General features: G+C 46.5%; 1 protein-coding gene across 1 annotated transcript in view; it reads left to right on the top strand.

Annotated features, from left to right (window-relative positions):
* Nucleotides 1–3438: 3438 nt before the first annotated feature.
* The window catches only part of LOC142488361 (uncharacterized), a 47489-nt gene continuing 30992 nt past the window's right edge, over nucleotides 3439–19935 (top strand). The window contains exons 1-3 of the mRNA XM_075588792.1: nucleotides 3439–3818; nucleotides 17351–17439; nucleotides 17741–17842. Of these exons, the coding sequence (XP_075444907.1) occupies nucleotides 17421–17439; nucleotides 17741–17842 (121 nt within the window). The 5' untranslated portion in view covers nucleotides 3439–3818; nucleotides 17351–17420. The remainder of the gene's footprint in view (nucleotides 3819–17350; nucleotides 17440–17740; nucleotides 17843–19935) is intronic.

The following is a 19935-nucleotide window of genomic DNA, read 5'->3' as shown; positions in this document are numbered from 1 at the left end:
AACTCATGCATGGCGGGGATTACTGCAGGCAGGGTAGGTATATAACTCCCGTGCATGGCAGGGATTACTGCAGGCAGGGTAGGTATATAACTCCCGTGCATGGCGGGGATTACTGCAGGCTGGGTAGGTATATAACTCCCGTGCATGGCAGGGATTACTGCAGGCAGGGTAGGTATATAACTCCCGTGCATGGCGGGCATTACTGCAGGCAGGGTATGTATATAACTCCTGTGCATGGAGGTGATTACTGCAGGCAGGGTAGGTATATAACACCTGTGCATGGCGGGGATTACTGCAGGCAGGGTAGGTATATAACTCCTGTGCATGGCAGGGATTACTGCAGGCAGGGTAGGTATATAGCTCCAGTGCATGGTGGGGATTACTGCAGGCTGGGTAGGTATATAACTCCCGTGCATGGCAGGGATTACTGCAGGCAGGGTAGGTATATAACTCCCGTGCATGGCGGGCATTACTGCAGGCAGGGTAGGTATATAACTCCCGTGCATGGCGGGGATTACTGCAGGCAGGGTAGGTATATAACTCCTGTGCATGGAGGTGATTACTGCAGGCAGTGTAGGTATATAACTCCTGTGCATGGAGGTGATTACTGCAGGCAGGGTAGGTATATAACTCCTGTGCATGGCGGGGATTACTGCAGGCAGGGTAGGTATATAACTCCTGTGCATGGCAGTGATTACTGCAGGCAGGGTAGGTATATAACTCCCGTGCATGGCGGGGATTACTGCAGGCAGGGTAGGTATATAACTCCCGTGCATGGCGGTGATTACTGCAGGCGGGGTAGGTATATAACTCCTGTGCATGGAGGTGATTACTGCAGGCTGGGTAGGTATATAACTCCCGTGCATGGCAGGGATTACTGCAGGGAGGGTAGGTATATAACTCCCGTGCATGGCAGTGATTACTGCAGGCGGGATAGGTATATAACTCCCGTGCATGGCGGGCATTACTGCAGGCAGGGTAGGTATATAACTCCCGTGCATGGCGGGGATTACTGCAGGCAGGGTAGGTATATAACTCTCGTGCATGGCGGGGATTACTGCAGGCAGGGTAGGTATATAACTCCCGTGCATGGCGGGGATTACTGCAGGCAGGGTAGGTATATAACTCCTGTGCATGGCGGGGATTACTGCAGGCAGGGTAGGTATATAACTCCTGTGCATGGCGGGGATTACTGCAGGCTGGGTAGGTATATAACTCCCGTGCATGGCAGGGATTACTGCAGGCAGGGTAGGTATATAACTCCCGTGCATGGAGGGGATTACTGCAGGCAGGGTAGGTGTATAACTCCCGTGCATGGTGGGGATTACTGCAGGCAGGGTAGGTATATAACTCCCGTGCATGGCGGGGATTACTGCAGGCAGGGTAGGTATATAACTCCCGTGCATGGCGGGCATTACTGCAGGCAGGGTATGTATATAACTCCTGTGCATGGCAGGGATTACTGCAGGCAGGGTAGGTATATAACTCCCGTGCATGGCAGGGATTACTGCAGACAGGGTAGGTATATAACTCTCGTGCATGGCGGGGATTCCTGCAGGCTGGGTAGGTATATAACTCCCGTGCATGGCAGGGATTACTGCAGGCAGGGTAGGTATATAACTCCCCTGCATGGCGGGGATTACTGCAGGCAGGGTAGGTATATAACTCCCGTGCATGGTGGGGATTACTGCAGGCAGTGTAGGTATATAACTCCCGTGTATGGCAGGGATTACTGCAGGCAGGGTAGGTATATAACTCTCGTGCATGGCGGGGATTACTGCAGGCTGGGTAGGTATATAACTCCCAAGCATGGCGGGGATTACTGCAGGCAGGGTAGGTATATAACTCCCGTGCATGGCGGGGATTACTGCAGGCAGGGTAGGTATATAACTCCCGTGCATGGCAGGGATTACTGCAGGCAGGGTAGGTATATAACTCCCATGCATGGCGGGGATTACTGCAGGCTGGGTAGGTATATAACTCCCGTGCATGGTGGGGATTACTGCAGGCTGGGTAGGTATATAACTCCTGTGCATGGCAGGGATTACTGCAGGCAGGGTAGGCATATAACTCCCGTGCATGGCGGGGATTACTGCAGGCAGGGTAGGTATATAACTCCCGTGCATGGCAGGGATTACTGCAGGCAGGGTAGGTATATAACTCCCGTGCATGGCGGGGATTACTGCAGGCAGGGTAGGTATATAACTCCCGTGCATGGCACGGATTACTGCAGGCAGGGTAGGTATATAACTCCCGTGCATGGCGGGGATTACTGCAGGCAGGGTAGGTATATAACTCCCGTGCATGGCGGGGATTACTGCAGGCAGGGTAGGTATATAACTCCCGTGCATGGCGGGGATTACTGCAGGCGGGGTAGGTATATAACTCCTGTGCATGGAGGTGATTACTGCAGGCAGGGTAGGTATATAACTCCCGTGCATGGCGGGCATTACTGCAGGCAGGGTATGTATATAACTCCTGTGCATGGAGGTGATTACTGCAGGGAGGTTAGGTATAAGAATTTCTTACATTCCTTGTTACTCAACCCAGATAATGTCAGTTCTAAATATGACAGGAAACCAATGTGGCATATAAAAGAAGGTGTTACATGCCTGAGTGCTTTCCCTGCATTGCAAAATACATGTATGTAGTGGGAGTGAGAGTATAAATTAGTGCAGTGTTTCTGGGTGCTGAGACCCCCCTGTGTGTGTCACTGTGTGTGTGACTGTGCTCCTGTGTCACACACTGCGCTCTCTGCTGCTGGTATATACAGTAATTACAGGACCAGTGCTGGTGACAGATGCAGGTCTCAGGGAGGGGAAGCCAGGAATCCTACAGATACAATGTGTCTAATGCAGGGTTTTCCAACTGGAATTCCTAGCAACCCCTGGGTTCCCGGGCATCCCTAAAGGTTTCCCTGCAATTTTCTGGTGATTTTGAAAATTGTAACATGCAGTAGACTTTAGAATATATCTGATCTCGGACACTATTAGAGAGGGTTGGGGATTCCTCATAATTTCACATAAGGTTCATTAACCAAACAAAGGTTGGAAAGCACTGGTCTAAAGTATCATCTCCTGTCTGTTTAACTGCAAATCTGTGTATCTGTATAGAGAAAGTGTGGGAGGTGTAAGCCCATAAAGATCACAACAAGCAGGGGGAGGGGACATAGAAGAGGGGAAGGACACAGCTAGGAGGGAGGGAAGGACACAGCTAGCAGGGGGAGGGGACACAGGAGGGAGGGGAGGACGCAGCTAGCAGGGGGGAGGGAACACAGGAGGGAGGGGAGGACACAGCTAGCAGGGCGAGGGAACACAGGAGGGAGGGGAGGACACAGCTAGCAGGGGGAGGGGCACAGGAGGGAGGGGAGGACACAGCTAGCAGGGGGAGGGAACACAGGAGGGAGGGGAGGACACAGGTAGCAGGGGGAGGGACACAGCTAGCAGGGGGATGGGAGGGACACAGAAGGGAATATCTGGTTTACAGGAGAGAGCCGAATAAATATGAGATGTCCCCTTCCCAGGTACAGACAGGGCTGTGTTATCATGCAGGAGAAATGAGCAGCTGCTGAGGGGCTGATAAAGGAGGGGCAGAGGATAAACGGGGCAGTAACCCCCATAAGGGTAGTGGGACTGTCCTCTTCTCCTGCACAATAGGAAGCTTCAGACATTCATTAGCTGCTCACATCCCGGCTCCTGAGACCTGCAGTCTGGGCAAATAGCCACTAATGTACTGGGCAGCAGGGGACTGGGACCAGTGAGGGAGGAATACAGGGAGTAATCACAGGCCGGCAGGACTCACTCACAAGCAGCAACAAGGTAATCATGAGATAATAGTAATATATCTGCTTAACCCCTATTTATGTTTTCATTACATACATACGTTTTCTGTCCAGATGTGACAAATGGGTTTGGTTAGTAACTTTATTTCTTCATTCAGCACTGAATCTTTGGGCTTTGATTTTTTTGTTTAATGCTTAAAAGGTTGGTGACATCAATAGTGATATAGCTGGAGTCATTGTCATTGTTAGGTTGGTGTCTTGTTTTTATTAGCTCTTTGAATTGATGGTGCAGTGTTAACTGAGGCAGTTCCAAAAAAAATCCCCAATACAATGGAATTATTATACAAGTGTAACAAACAAAATCAGACAACAGGAAACGAGATCCCTGCACCGCAGAGCTTACAATCTGTGTCAGTTTGGTCCCTTCATCACCTGACATTTCATGCTTCATAGTTTTACTTAACTACTTGGTAACAAACCGCTCACCATGAGACAATAAAATGATTAGGTGCACAAGGGAAAATGAATACATATAAACACTTGGGGCCTCATGCAGTAAGCAGCGAAAAAATGCATTCGCCAGTTTAGCAATTAGCCATGTTTTTGGCGTGTTAAACTGGCTGTATGCTGTAAGGGGCGAATCCCTGGCAAATGAATTAGCCACCACCATTTGATGAAATGGCGTGTAACCGGTGGCGGGACGGCTGCCTGGCGAGAAACTACCGAGAAGCCGTCCCCTGCCGAGTTGTGTTTGCAGCCGAGAGAGATCCGCTGCTCTCTCGGCGCAAACATCCGCACAATAAAAATTATTTTTAAAACAACTTTTATTCATAGTGTACATGTGCAGGGGGTCTCCGGAGCTGAACCGCATTGGTTTCAGGTCGGGGGACCCCCTGCTTCCCGAGATACAGGCCTCTTTATGAGGTGCCGGTATCCCTCTGCATTTAAAGGTCCCGATCACGTGACCGCGGCATGTAAACAAAGCAGAGGGATACCGGCACCCCCTAAAGGGGCCTGTATCTCGGGGAGCAGGGGGTCCCCGGACCTAAAACAAAAGCGCTTCAGCTCCGGAGACCCTCTGCACATCTACACTATGAGTAAAACACACATATCAATAAAGACTCGTTCCTTACCTTACAGGGTATCTGCTATGGTAACAAAGCAGCATGAATATTTATTTAATAATACTGTGTCCCCCGAGCTGAACCGCATCACTTTGTGGACCAGGGACCCCCTGCTTCCCGAGTTACAGGCCCCGGTATGTGTGATCGGATGGGCAGTGTCGCCACCATGTTTATAGCGTCCAATACGCTACGTGCCCGCAACAAACATGGCGTCCACACTGTAACCGATGCCCCAAACCGGGGCCTGTAACTCGGGAAGCAGGGGGTCTCTGAGCCACAAATAAATGCGGTTCAGCTCAGGGGGCCCCCTGCTCCCGCACAATATTATTAAAATACGTTAATGCTGCTTCATTACCATAGCAGATAGCCGCTAAGGTAATGAAGGGGTTAACGCATAATAGCATGTTTATTGGGGACAAATGCCCCCAATAAACATACAGCAATACACAACATACAATACAGTAATGGGCAACATTACTATTATCCACAAATGGATAATAGTGCAGTTGTCCATTTAAAATACATACACAGCAATAAAGACATTAAATACATATAGCACTCACCCATGTGCGGCTGCCACGATGAAGGCCATCCTCATCTTCATCATGCCCATGCACCATCCGCTTCTGCAAAACAGACACAAGAATTAAAACATCCAATGTAATGTCCCCTAACCCCTTAATCACCATAGCGGTTATTAACCGCTACAGTCATTAAGGGGTTATCCCACCATCACCCACATACCCTCCCCCACTAACCCCCCCAACCACCCTCACCCACTACCCACAGGGGAGTCCTACCAAATACCCTTGGGGCCAATACCCCCTCCCCCAGCACATACAGTACAATAATGTGCCAAATAACTATTATCCACATAGGGATAATACATTATTTGGCCATTATTAAACACATTAAATACCGTAATAAAGTAAAGAAAATTGTACTAACCTCATCAATAAGAAGGCTCCGTCGCCAGCATCATCCTTGGGGTCCGTTGCCAAAATAATAAATAGCCAATACATCTCAATTACATTAACATACCAAGGAACCCCTTAATCACCTTTTCGGGTACTAACCTCAAAGGTAATTAAGGGGTGAAGCCATCCTGCAATGGCAACACCACTTATGCATAACATCCTCAATGAATTAAAAAACAATTTCCTACACAAATCTCATGTAATCATTCAATCTGAAGCCTCAAATGCCACTTAAAACATTGCATTTACAGTGTATACATGTAACATAACATGTAAACTACATGTACACGCTGCAAATCAATGTTAGCAATACAGTAATCCAACTCAAATAGCCTGACATCACAAGAAGTATATTATGTCAGCAAATAAAGTCACCATCAATGAATTAACAGACATGAATTACATCCCTAAACAATTAAAATACCATCCATACCAATTACACAAGTAACTATAGCTATCGTAACAGAGAACAAGTTCAAAACATACAAAAAAGGACACCAACAATTACAATATACTATAGAAAGCCTCTCCATAACCTACAGTACAGCATAAAGCCCAAAACTTACATCTCTCTAATAATAAAATACATTTAACACACATCTATGCATAGCAGCATAGCCACAATCATTTACAATACAGAAAATCAAGCTTTAACAACACTATCATTTCTTACCCTGTATGTATATATCTCTCTAGACATACATACATACAGTGGCAAGAAATGAAATGCATAAAAAAAAATGAAGACATGAAAAAGCAAAAAAAAACACATTAACATTAAATACATTTCTTTATTTAACTTACCATTACTTGCCCCCACCGACTCCCGTTGATCAGCTTACTCACGAACCAATCACGAACAGGAACCCATAAAATAAAAAACCATAAAATAATAACATTAAAATAATAAAACACGACAATCCAGGGGTCTTCTAGTTGTAATCCATCTTCATCTGTATTCTTCTATCTTCTTCCGGGGTCTTCTTGCCGTCCGGTGCCACGCCCTGGTCTTCTTTCTTCAGAGGAGGTCCTTCCTCCTCGGCGTCTGGCTTCAAAATGAGACGACATAGGCTTTTAAAGGCCTATGACGTCACATTTTCGTCATATGGTTCCCACGGCCCTGATTGGGCCGTGAAAACCATGTGTTTTGGCCGATGTAAAAAAAAAATGATGACGTCACTTAAAGGCAATGACAGCACAGCCAATCAGAATGGCTTTGCTGCAATTGCCTTTAAGATGACGTCATGTGTGTTAAATGTATTTTATTATTAGAGAGATGTAAGTTTTGGGCTTTATGCTGTACTTACTGTAGGTTATGGAGAGGCTTGCTATAGTATATTGTAATTGTTGGTGTCCTTTTTTGTATGTTTTGAACTTGTTCTCTGTTACGATAGCTATAGTTAATTGTGTAATTGGTATGGATGGTATTTTAATTGTTTAGGGATGTAATTCATGTCTGTTAATTCATTGATGGTGACTTTATTTGCTGACATAATATACTTCTTGTGATGTCAGGCTATTTGAGTTGGATTACTGTATTGCTAACATTGATTTGTAGCGTGTACATGTAGTTTACATGTTATGCTACATGTATACACTGTAAATGCAATGTTTTAAGTGGCATTTGAGGCTTCAGATTGAATGATTACATGAGATTTGTGTAGGAAATAGTTTTTTAATTCATTGAGGATGTTATGCATAAGTGGTGTTGCCATTGCAGGATGGCTTCACCCCTTAATTACCTTTGAGGTTAGTACCCGAAAAGGTGATTAAGGGGTTCCTTGGTATGTTAATGTAATTGAGATGTATTGGCTATTTATTATTTTGGCAACGGACCCCAAGGATGATGCTGGCGACGGAGCCTTCTTATTGATGAGGTTAGTACAATTTTCTTTACTTTATTACGGTATTTAATGTGTTTAATAATGGCCAAATAATGTATTATCCCTATGTGGATAATAGTTATTTGGCACATTATTGTACTGTATGTGCTGGGAGAGGGGGTATTGGCCGCAAGGGTATTTGGTAGGACTCCCCAGTGGATAGTGGGTGAGGGTGGTTGGGGGGGTTAGTGGGGGAGGGTATGTGGGTGATGGTGGGTTAACCCCTTAATGACTGTAGCGGTTAATAACCGCTATGGTGATTAAGGGGTTAGGGGACATTACATTGGATGTTTTAATTCTTGTGTCTGTTTTGCAGAAGCGGATGGTGCATGGGCATGATGAAGATGAGGATGGCCTTCATCGTGGCAGCCGCACATGGGTGAGTGCTATATGTATTTAATGTCTTTATTGTTGTGTATGTATTTTAAATGGACAACTGCACTATTATCACGTATTAACCGCTACGGTCGTGAAGGGGTTAAGTGCACCCGCAACCCCCCCGCAAGCCCTAAACAAACACCAAGGGCCAAATACCCCCTTCACCCACCCCCGCTACCCACAATAAACCTGGCACGGCTCTTTAACCCCTTCATTGCCTTAGCGGTTAGCTGCTAGGGTAATGAAGTGGGCTTTAAATGCATTTTTCCTGCCTCGGATGCATGCCGGGGGGGTCCGGTGCTGATATTAATGGTATCGGCTCCGGAGACCCCCGGCATCAATCCCAGGCAGGAAAAAGGCCTGAATTTTTTCTAAGTGCCGATCCGCCGCTCATCCGCTGCCTCTGAGCAGCAACTTGCCATCTTTTTCTTGCGTGGCTGATCCGCCAGCGAAACGGTATTCTAGAGAGGCGAATAGCTCCGCTTAGCTACTCGCCTCTACTAGAATACAGGGTGGCTGAAAAAGTTGGATTTTTAGGCGGAAAGTGCCTTCTCGCCCCGCCATCGGCAGAAAAAAAAAAACGCCAGCAAAACTGGCGGTTTTTTTGAATCTCGACACTTTCTGGCCCCTTTCTGAATACAGATAGGCTTTTTAGGCGGAAAAGTGGCGAGAAGTTCCTTTCCGCCGCTTACTGCATGAGGCCCTTGGTGACCAAGAGGTCACAAAGTCCCTAATGAGATGCAGTCTGGTCAAAATTAAGGGAAAATGTAAATGGCGGGATGCTAATATCCCCGTAATGCCTGCAGATGATCCCAAGAAACTCTTGATACAAAAGTATTCCTAATCACACAAATAAACAATGTTTAACCTGTGTTTTCTGTATTACAATGAGGTGGCATATAAGCAAAATAATAAATGTGTATACGCATGAATCAGTCAGTCCCATAGTACCCTGTTTGAAGACATGTTCAAATACAGGACATAAGAGGTGAATACTTCTGTTTTATTGAAGTGTAATTACATGTAAATAGATGACGGAGAGAGCCTAGATATATGCATTGGCTACAAATAATGTCATGAATAATGGCATGGCAATAAGCTCTTTTTTATGAATGGTCCAAAGTCATCCATCAGTGCAGGTGTATGGCGGCAGGAGATATGGCGGCTACGGTGTGATTGGTGCGTTACCTGTGGATCACAGAAGGCCTGAACCTCCGCCGCTGGGAGCCTGGGGTGTACCTGATTCTTATAGTGTCAGCGCCTCCACCTGCAAAGGATCCCAACTTGGTGTGATGAGCCCCTTACAGGAACAATACCAATAATACACACACTCAAGTATATGCTAACAACCTTTACTGAACAAGATAATATTGGTACCACACAGTCATATAGGCCCCAACCTGATACCAACAGTGAGTGTCCCCAAAGTACATTGGGTGCCAGGCACCAATACCCTGGTGGCCCTTTTCCCAATGTCAAAGCCCACCCAGAGTGTTGGAGATAGCGCTATCCCTTGAAGTATTGGTGCACTTAGTTGGGTACCTGCCCGGGAGCTCCAGTACCCGGGTATTGCAGAATAAAAAAGATCCGTCTGATCCAACGTTGTCGTCCGCGATGGCGTCCGCCTCCACGTGGGGTGAATTCCGGCGTGGATAATATCACCTTACTGTCTATAACATGTAGGTGGTCTGGTCCCAGACCACAGTCATTGTCATCGCGTGGCGTCTCACAGGTGCTGTACCTGACTATATGCACCTACTGGGGGAAAGGTCTCTAACTATGGGCTTTCCATATAGCAGCCACAAGCTACAGTTAGTTGGGGCATAACTGGGGCCTAAGGGGGGAGATCTGGCCTAGTCCAGTGAAGAACTGCTCCCTGGACACTACCTGCTCCTCTGAGGTTCCTCTTCCGACTGGCGTGGTCCCTGGCGCGCCAAATGTATCAATAGCGGTGCAGGGGGAATACTGCAGCCCTATTGGCTGTGCTTGTTCACATGTCCGGCAGCCCCAGTGCATACCAGGTATTGTAGCTCCCCTGTGGATACTTGCTGCAATGACTGCAGCTTGCAAGGATAGTTGCGCATGCGCAAGGAGTAGCAAGATGACAGCCGCACTGGGGAACCTATTGATTCTGCGCAACTGCTTCGGCGCATGAACGAACATACACAATATTGCGGTGCCCTGCAGAGAGCCGCTGGAGCCTCCGGCGAGCCGATCGCCACTCCATACTCCCCCGCACCTGTCCCTGCCTCCGCTGTCAGGCGCGACTGCGCTGGGAGGTAAGCGGACACGGGGCACCCTGCTATACAGGTAAGACTATGACATAACATTCACGTAGTTGGTGAATTGCAAGCTCAGACAGGACAAATAGTATATGGTCATGATATCAGTGTACACCTATGTAGGAACATGGTAAATTATATGTAGAAATGTGCTAACCTGTTGGATCCGCCCATAAGATCAAAACAAATCCACTAAGAGAAATGACATTAGGCTATATACCTGAATCCCCCTACCCAATAAAGAATAGATGTGAATGTGTGTGTGTATAATCCTAATCATAACAATAGGGGAATAAATGGTATATACATAAGTGTACAAATTGTGTGTGTGTGTGTGTGTGTGTATATATATATATATATATATATATATATATATATATATATATATATATATATATATATATATATATATACTTCTGAAGCCAGGGTCACGATTGATGTGTGAATGGCCCCCGGTAGCATTAACTCAGCTCTCTTTTAAATCACTCCAAGTCCTATAATATTTCCTCCACTTTATTGGGAAAAGCAGCAGAATACAGATACTTGTGGATGGTGTGTAGTGGTGATTTTTAGTTAGAAACCGGTAGAAAGAGATGGCCTCACCATGGGAGATTAACAGAGATGGGTGCTGTACTCACTGTCTGCAGGGTGGAAAAGGAAGTGAGGGGCAATGTGGGTAAAGGGAATAGTCTTGGGACAGACTATCTTTGAACAAACAGGAGGGGCGGCAGACGCCCATTCTGGTGAGGATCTCAGAGGCTGCAGTAGCAGCTCACTGATTTCATGGCCAGAGGCAAGAAATGCAACATTGTTACATGTCACACAGGCACAGTATGTGTATGCAAACTCCATGCAGCTGAAATAAGAACTGACAGGCAGAAGCTGCAAAGGAAAGAGGGGGGTGAACCAGAGATGCAGTTCTTGTTCCATGACACTCCCCGTCTGGTATCTGGAGATACCACCATATTCTAGGTATATGTGGAACATATGTGCAATATAACAACATAACAATGCAAAGATGATGTCCACATAATGATGGGATACCGGCCGGTACCCCCAGCTAGAAATCCTTCGCCATCTCGGTAAGGGAAGTAGGCGGATGCACAGCTCTAGGTTAGCTTGATGCACAACAATGTCTTTGTGTAAAGGTCCCTTGCACTGTTTTCTTTCAACTTTGTGAGAAAACAGTCCCTTTGACTGTAGTTTTCTCTACAGAGTGCATCGCCTCGTGGATGTGCCAGTTGTGGTAGTTTGTCATCCTATCACCTGGCGTTTGGCTGAAGGAGACGGCCTTTGGCTCCTTGCAGAAGCAGATCAACGCCCCTGGAAGACTGGTTGTCAAGTCTGGTCCAGAGAGTAGTGCCCCGTTTGGAGAGACTTCCTGGTGCTGAGCATTGGAGCTGAATGTTACCCGGATCTGGCTGGGTTTCTGACGGTGGTGAACACCAGATGATGGGAGGTGCCCTGCATTTTTTACCTTCCTTCGGTGAAGGCGCTGGTTCTGCGTGTCCACTAAGGAATCTCTTCCGCGTGAAGACCACAATTTGATTCTTGGTCTCCGGCTCCCTTTGTGGGTTGCGGCGGAGCGAAGTGAGCCTAGGGATGGCAGGTTCTCTATTGTTCGGGAGGCGTCCCTTTGGTGAATGGAATGGTTGCGGAGTCACCCAACTGCTTAGTCTGTCTTTAGAGCGCTCCTTGACTGTTAACCTCGGGAATCCTCTATCTTCCCTCGATGGTGTTTGCTTGTCGTCGTTCCTTGTTGTCTGGAACGCTGTGCACCGTAGGTCATTGGTGCATTCCTCTTGCACTAGGACATCTCGCCGTAGTTTGGTGAAACGCTTTTGTGTCTCTTTGTTAACTGCCATCAGGAGGTTATTTTCTCCCTGGACGTAACGAAGAACAGTCTCTTTTGCCCTAGTAAATCCCTTTATGAAATGTCTCTGTGGCTGTCTCTTTTTAGACGTGTGAGAGGACAGTCTTTTTGACACTGTGGCTTCACCTGTAGGGCGCAATCTTTTGCGGCTATGCCAGCCGTGGCAGCTGGCTGCTTTGTCACTTGATACTCTGTGGAGAGGAACAACTGTACGTCTTAGTTGTGCCATTGCTCGCGAGAGGACTGTTTGATTGTTTATTGCCTTTTGGACGATCCCTTTGTCGGTCACCTTTGGGAGGTTACTTTCTTCCTTTGGTGGAATTGACTCATCATCCTTAGCTGTTTGGACTGCTGAGCATCCTAGGCCATTGTCACATCCCCCGATATGAGGATGTTTTTGTTGATCTCAGGGGTATGACCTTGTCTTTTCTCTTCACTTGGCCCTTTGGTCACTTGGAGATGGCCTAGACATGGTTCAGAGAGAGATGTGTGTCCACATTCTGTTACCACCGTTCTGCGGGCGTCAACATAGTCTTGCCCGTGCTCTTTGTCGGTGCACGCGTTGCACACTATCACCCATCCTAGGTCAAGTCTTTGGGCGTATGGCGCGTTGTGAGGTCCGTTATGCTGTTTACGGACTTTATGTACCCTCATGATGTCCCTGCCGAGCAGCAGCAAGATCTTGGCGCCTTGTTCTACCGGCAGGATGTTGTTGGCTATTCCTTTGAGGTGCGGGTAATGGTGTGCCATGTCTGGTGTGGGAATCTCGTCTCTGTTTGTGGCCATGTGGCTGCACTCTGAGTGTGGGAAGGGGCATGTTCACTTTGCCGTCTATTGAACATATGTTGTAGCCATTCACTCTTCTCCCTGTAGTCTCCATTCGCCCTGCGCACGTTCTGAGAGTGTAAGGAGAAGCACCGTCTTGTATGTTAAACATGTCGAAGAACTCTGACCTGACCAGCGATCGGTTGCTCTGGTCGTCGAGGATTGCGTACATCCGAATAGCCTTCTCAGGTTGTCCCTGGGGGTGCACTGCGACAAGGCATATTTTGGAGCAGGACATTTTGTCACCTTCTTTTCCGCAAAGATGTGACGGATGTTGGCTCTCCTTCTTTCTCCCCGCCATGCTCCGCTACGGAGGATGGGTTGTTGAGTTGGTGGAGTGTCAGCGCCTCTGGGTGTAACGATGTCACGTGCTTGTCACTTTCGCACACTGTGCATTTGATCTCTTCTTTACAGTCCCTGGCTAGGTGAGTCGTGGAACCGCAGCACCTGAAGCAAACTCTGAATTCTCCAAGTAACCTCTTGCGTTCCTCTAGGGACTTCATCCTGAACCCAAAGCACTTAAGTGGGTGTGGCTTCTTGTGTATGGGACATTCCCTGTTTGGGTCCCTCGGTTTCTCGTCTCCGGCAACCGACTGATCGGGAGTAGTTTGGGTCGTGGGAGTGTGGACCGAGATGGGTGTTTGAGTGTTAACGTATCTCGCCACTGGTCTCTCATTCCTCAGGCTGCTTGCACTGTGTGTGGTTTGCGCACCTAAGATGCAGCTGGGATTGTTCCTGGTCCTTGCCGCTACGCGGATGAAGCTCAAGAAGACTGAGAATGGGGGGAAGGCGACTTGCTTCTCCCTTTTGTATTTGGAGCCTTGTGAGATCCATTTTTCTTGGCGGTTGTAGGGTAGCTTCTCCAAGATGGGTCTCACTCCACGAGCTGAGTCCAAGACGTTGAGACCTGTTAAGGAGTGGTCTTTCCTTGCAATCTCCAGCTCTTGCAGCAGGTCCCCGAGCTCTCGTAACTTCGAGTAGTCTTTAGTTGTGATCTTGGGGAAGCTGTCGACTCTTTTGAAGAGCGAATCCTCGACTGCTTCGTAGCACTCTTCTAGCCTTTCCCACACTAAGTCAAGACCTACTTGGGGTTGGTTCACGTTTGCCGCCCGAAGTCTCTTCGCGTGCTCCCTGGATTCGTTCCCCAGGAGCTTGAATAGCAGGTTGAGCTCTTCCCTTGCTGAGAAGTCCAAGCTGTGGATTGCGTCTTTGAGCGTGAATTTCCACGTCCGGTAGTTCTCAGGGCGGTCGTCGAAGCTGATGAGCCCTGCTTGCACCAGGTCACGCCGGATCATGTACTTGGCTATGTCTGTCAGGCCTGAGGCATCGGCGTGTTTGTCCCGTTCTGAGGTAGTTGCTGGGAGGGTCTGTGCGGTCGCCTCTTTCTTGGCGTGGACGCGTGATGACTGCTGGTCAGTGTGAGGGGCTGTGTTTTCCCGTGTGGGTGTACCTGGATGGCGAGCCTGTTGTAGTGCATCCGTGTGCGCGCTGGCGTGTGGATCACTGTTGCGGCTGTGGCTATCCCAAGCAGCATGTACAGTACCACTGACGGAGCAGCGTCTGCTCCTCGTGGACCTAGCAAGTCTTCGGTGTCTGTGGAGTCACTCCCTCCATGTTGAGATGGTGCGCTGGTATTTACACTGAAGAGGCTCCTTACGTAGTCTTCAGTGCGTTGGGCTGGATCCTATGAGGCTATCCGTCTGTACGGTTGCTCCCCGCCGTCCTGTCTCGCAGCTGCTTCTAAGACTTCGGCTTGGGCTATGGCGGCAGCGGCGTCCTCCTCTTTGCTTAGAGCTTCTAGATCCGCGTCCAATTCGGCCTTTCTACGCGTAGCGGCATTGGTAGCGGCGGCGGCAGCGACGGCGTTCTGCTCCTCCTCTTCTATGCGCGCTCTTTCTGCCTTTACGGCTGCCTCTCTCCAACCATATTCGGCCCCGGCGCGTGCGGCCTCTGCGGAGGCTCGCGCCTTGGTAACGCTTGCGCTCGACGCGTTAGATTGCGCTGATCTTGCTGACCTTGATGAGTGCCTGGATGTGCATGAGCGCTGCGATTTGGTCTACTGCAAAAGGTTCTTTCTCTTATTCTCAGCTTCCGTGATGGCGGTTTGCACGATGCCATCACGTTCTAGGTCAATCGCCTTTTGTAGGTCGCGCTCTCGTATGCTATCTTCCGTGTTAGTTCTTGTTAGATAGGTGAAATATGCCTGTGACAGTGCTTGGTAGCGCGAGTGATCTATCTTCAATTGAGTATTGCCTGCTCGAGCTGTTGTACATAGTTACCAGCGCCAGCGACATTGCATATCCCAAGTGTGATGGTATCCCAGGCCAACTCTAATTTAGCGCGGTGCGCTTCAATGTCAGTCTCATATTTTTCGCTGGCCTTTTGTGTCAGTGTAACTGCCCGTTTAGTTGCCTGTTGCAGTTGCGCAGCGGTCTCTGTGTCTGAGTGATCTCTCTCCTGCCTGATGTCTGGTGAGGCTCTGAGTTCTGCCATGCTGTAGGTGTGTGTAGGCCTTTAGCCAGTGCGTGTGGCATGCGGTCTTTTACTTGTGTCAGCGATGGGCGTCTATCTCAGATGATGCCGAGCGGTGTCCTGCAGCGTAGGGGTAGCTGTACTCACAGGTGTCCGGTGGCTCTGACTCGTGTCCTGGCGGGTGTCCGGTAGCGTGGCCCTTGATGGCGCTAGCCGTGGGGACGTGCGCAGGGGTAGGTGAGATGGTGGCTCCTCACTATGTAGCTGTGCAGAGGGTGAATTCAGACAGAGAAAGGCAATTAGGTTTTGTGTAAGAAGCACTGTTTGTCTGCAAAGCTGCTGTGCAGTGTAAACTGTTTGCTGCTTTTCAGTCTGCAGAGACTGCTCTGTGTTCTTATTAGCAATGCAAGGCCGCTCACTTGTCTTTGCATAAAGCGGTAGTTGTTTGCTGTGTAGAGGCTGGTGGCTCTGTGTAGCAATGTGGAGCAGTATGCTTGTACAGTGGTGGTGAGAGACTGCCGTTTATTTGCTGTGTAAGCTGCTTGCTTGTTTCTTTAGCATAAAGGCTGTGGGTAGCAGCTCCTCTGTGTGTGTCCCCAAAGCACACGGTCCTCTTTCTACTATTCTGAAGCCAGGGTCACGATTGATGTGTGAATGGCCCCCGATAGCATTAACTCAGCTCCCTTTTAAATCACTCCAAGTCCTATAATATTTCCTCCACTTTTTTGGGAAAAGCAGCAGAATACAGATACTTGTGGATGGTGTGTAGTGGTGATTTTTAGTTAGAAACCGGTAGAAAGAGATGGCCTCACCATGGGAGATTAACAGAGATGGGTGCTGTACTCACTGTCTCCAGGGTGGAAAAGGAAGTGAGGGGCAATGTGGGTAAGGGAATAGTCTTGGGACAGACTATCTTTGAACAAACATGAGGTGGGGCAGACTAGCCCATTCTGGTGAGGATCTCAGAGTCTGCAGTAGCAGCTCACTGATTTCATGCCCAGAGGCAAGAAATGCAACATTGTTACATGTCACACAGGCACAGTATGTGTATGCAAACTCCATGCAGCTGAAATAAGAACTGACAGGCAGAAGCTGCAAAGGAAAGAGGGGGGTGAACCAGAGATGCAGTTCTTGTTCCATGACATATATATATATATATATATATATATATATATATATATATATATATATGTCATGGAACAAGAACTGCATCTCTGGTTCACCCCCCTCTTTCCTTTGCAGCTTCTGCATATATATATATTCACACACACACACACACATACCATGTGTGCTATCTCATTATGCTAAATGAATTTTGCACTGTTTGAAATTTAGTTCCTGTTTGTGGATAGACCATGTTAGTTTTCGTGCCTCTGTCTTCTCTCACTCTTGCGGTTTTTCTTTTGTGTTAATAACCTTAGGATGCGGCCATAGTATGCGTGACCGCGCGCTGCATGAACAAAAACATTATGTCAAGCTGTCCGGCCATACTGCCCGCAATGTGGTGCGCCTGGAAGCGCGACGGTGCGGCAGGATTTGGAGGAGACAAATCCATTAGAGTTTTCACGCGACTGCTGCGTCACGTGCCAAGTTTGAACCAAATGAGGGCGAACCTCAATTGTTCAGCCTTGTGACATCACAGCCACGCCTCCGTCGCACCTGGCACCTCGCAGCCTTGGGTTTTAAAGCAAAGCTTATACTAAATGCTAAAACAGATCATACTAATTACATTTCTTCTGTTTCTCGTTTATACAGGCACAGCTGACATCCCAAAAATATAAATCAAGGAACCTCCTACAGTGTCTCAGCACTGCCCACTAACAGCATGGATCCACACTTGTTAAGTGAGTAGAGGAAATATTTTGGTGGCTTTGAAATCTGCAAGGAGGGAATTTCTGATTATTTTGCAGTTATGTGAATCAAACACCCCAAAGAATTAGTTTTGTTTTCTTATAGAACCACCAGCAGGGAAGATATACTGTAATATGTCTTCGCCTCTTTAAGTCATTTTCTGTCTGATGTGCGAGTAACACATATCTTTAAGACCGATTTTATTATATTGTACCAATATCAGAGGAGATGATATCGGAAGAAGAGCCCCCACTCCCAGCTTTACATAATGGACTTTCCTTTTCTATTTGGCAGATTTTCCAGTGGTTGTAGATATGAAGTCAGAGAAAGAAGAGCCAAACACTGAAGATCACCAGAGTGCCATAAAGAGAGAAATAGATTCATTTCCTGTTGGGGGTAAGTACCCTTACATCATCAGTTGTCTTTATTCAATGTGTTTAAAAAATGGAATAAAATGTCTGCAATACCAGGGAAAATAACAAGATAGCATGAAAAGCTTCATGTTATTATGAGAAAATGCATACAGTACATGATTTGTCTAAGACAAGAAGAGACATTTTTATAAAACATTTTTGTCCAATATATTCCGAGAGCCACAACACATGCATGACAATTACACCCCTTCAAACACATCCATATACTGTACTATACACACTAATAGGTATATACTGTATAAGCATTAATATACAACAAACTTACTTTAATCAGAATTAGGGAAAGGAAAAAATATGTGGGGGAATAAAATGCATCTCACAATAGTAAGTCCCTTTTATTTAGTTTTTTTCATTGTTTTTCTGTGCAAAACTGTTTTTTGCACAAACTGTTTGTCATTTACAAATACACAATACATACATACACACACTACCTCCCCAAATACACACATTCACACTACCCCCCAATACACATACCCCCCTTAACACACACACACACACTACACCACCCAAAAACACACACACTACCCCCTCAAACACACACACTATCCCCCCAAATACACACACACACCTCCCCAAATACATATATATATATACACTAATACACATATATATATATACACTAATAAATACATATATATATACACACTACATACATATATATATAGAGAGAAAAGGGAAAGAAAGTAGCGCCAATAAATTAACAAAAATCTATGTGATTAGCAAAAATGATACTAGATACCCTAAATTAAAACCATTAATGATATAATATTACATACTAGAATAAATAATTACATAAAAAATAATAAATGACATAACAAATTCAAAGTCCAATTTCCAAACCCTAAGGTGAGTCCTGACAGGTAACAACAGGACAATGTACAGGATCCAGGGGTCCACTGCAGCTCTCACATGGAAAAAACAATTCCACAGCAAAATCTATGAGAAAAACAAAACAGAGAGCGCACGCCCCATAGTGTAATCTTCCCTACATTAAATGTTACAGTGTTACACTATGGGGCGTGCGCTCTCTGTTTTGTTTTATATATATATATATATATATTGTGGAAAGCGTAAATAAAAAACACAGTCTGAGGTTATTTTGAAACAGAATAACACGTGAATTTATTCAAGTCAAGTGCACAACGGAGACAGCTTCAAAACAAAAGCTCTCTCTAAATAATAACACGATATGCCATATATTTATACCCTAAATCCTAAAGCTCCACCCCTTTATGGGGGGGCTTGCACGTCACTAAACATTACCTCATTTTGTAATACATAACAATACTAAAGCTGATGTCATTTTGTAATACATAACAATATTGTATAACTACCTGTCAGCTAGAAACCATTCTGGGGTTAAATGGGATGTGCCTATTCTGTCGCCTAGCAATATGTTATGAGAATAAATTCTACTGCAAGAATCTAAACTTATCTCATGGGTTCTCATAACTTTTAGCCTGTTTACACTTTCAATTTGAAGCTGATTGGATGAGGAAGAGTCAATAAGAGCGAAAACATTCCTTCTCTGCTTCACACATTTGTTTATACAGAAATGAAACACAGAAATTAGACTCACAAAGACAAGACAAGATGGCGGATTGAAATATTCACACAAAATGGCTTCATCCTAAATGGTGTTATGTTGTTATGCCAGACCCCCTAATGTCTCAACTTCGTCAGTCCCCCCTCTGATTCTTTAAAACATTGTTTTTTGAGAATTATTGGTATGATTTTAGTCCAGAAACACGTTGGGAGGCACAAGGGTGCTCCATCATTTCATAATGTTGCTTGAGGGTGTAGGACAGTGCAAGAGGGTGCCTGCCAAATGTAGTCATAGTCTCGTAGTATGGCGTTATAGCCAAATTCTTTTCCGGAGTTAGAACATTGTACTTGGCATCTTCTTTCTTCAAGGGACTGCTGTAGATTGTTTCAGCAAACAATGGCATCATATCTGCAGAGGGGGTTGCATATTTGTGGATCATGCCTTTGACAAACGTAACACAAACATAGATGACAACGAGTATCACACTCGCACACATTACCGCATTCAAA

Source organism: Ascaphus truei, chromosome 2 (assembly GCF_040206685.1).
Source record: "Ascaphus truei isolate aAscTru1 chromosome 2, aAscTru1.hap1, whole genome shotgun sequence".
In the NCBI taxonomy this organism is placed as follows: domain Eukaryota; kingdom Metazoa; phylum Chordata; class Amphibia; order Anura; family Ascaphidae; genus Ascaphus; species Ascaphus truei.
This window is presented reverse-complemented; position numbering and strand designations above follow the sequence as displayed.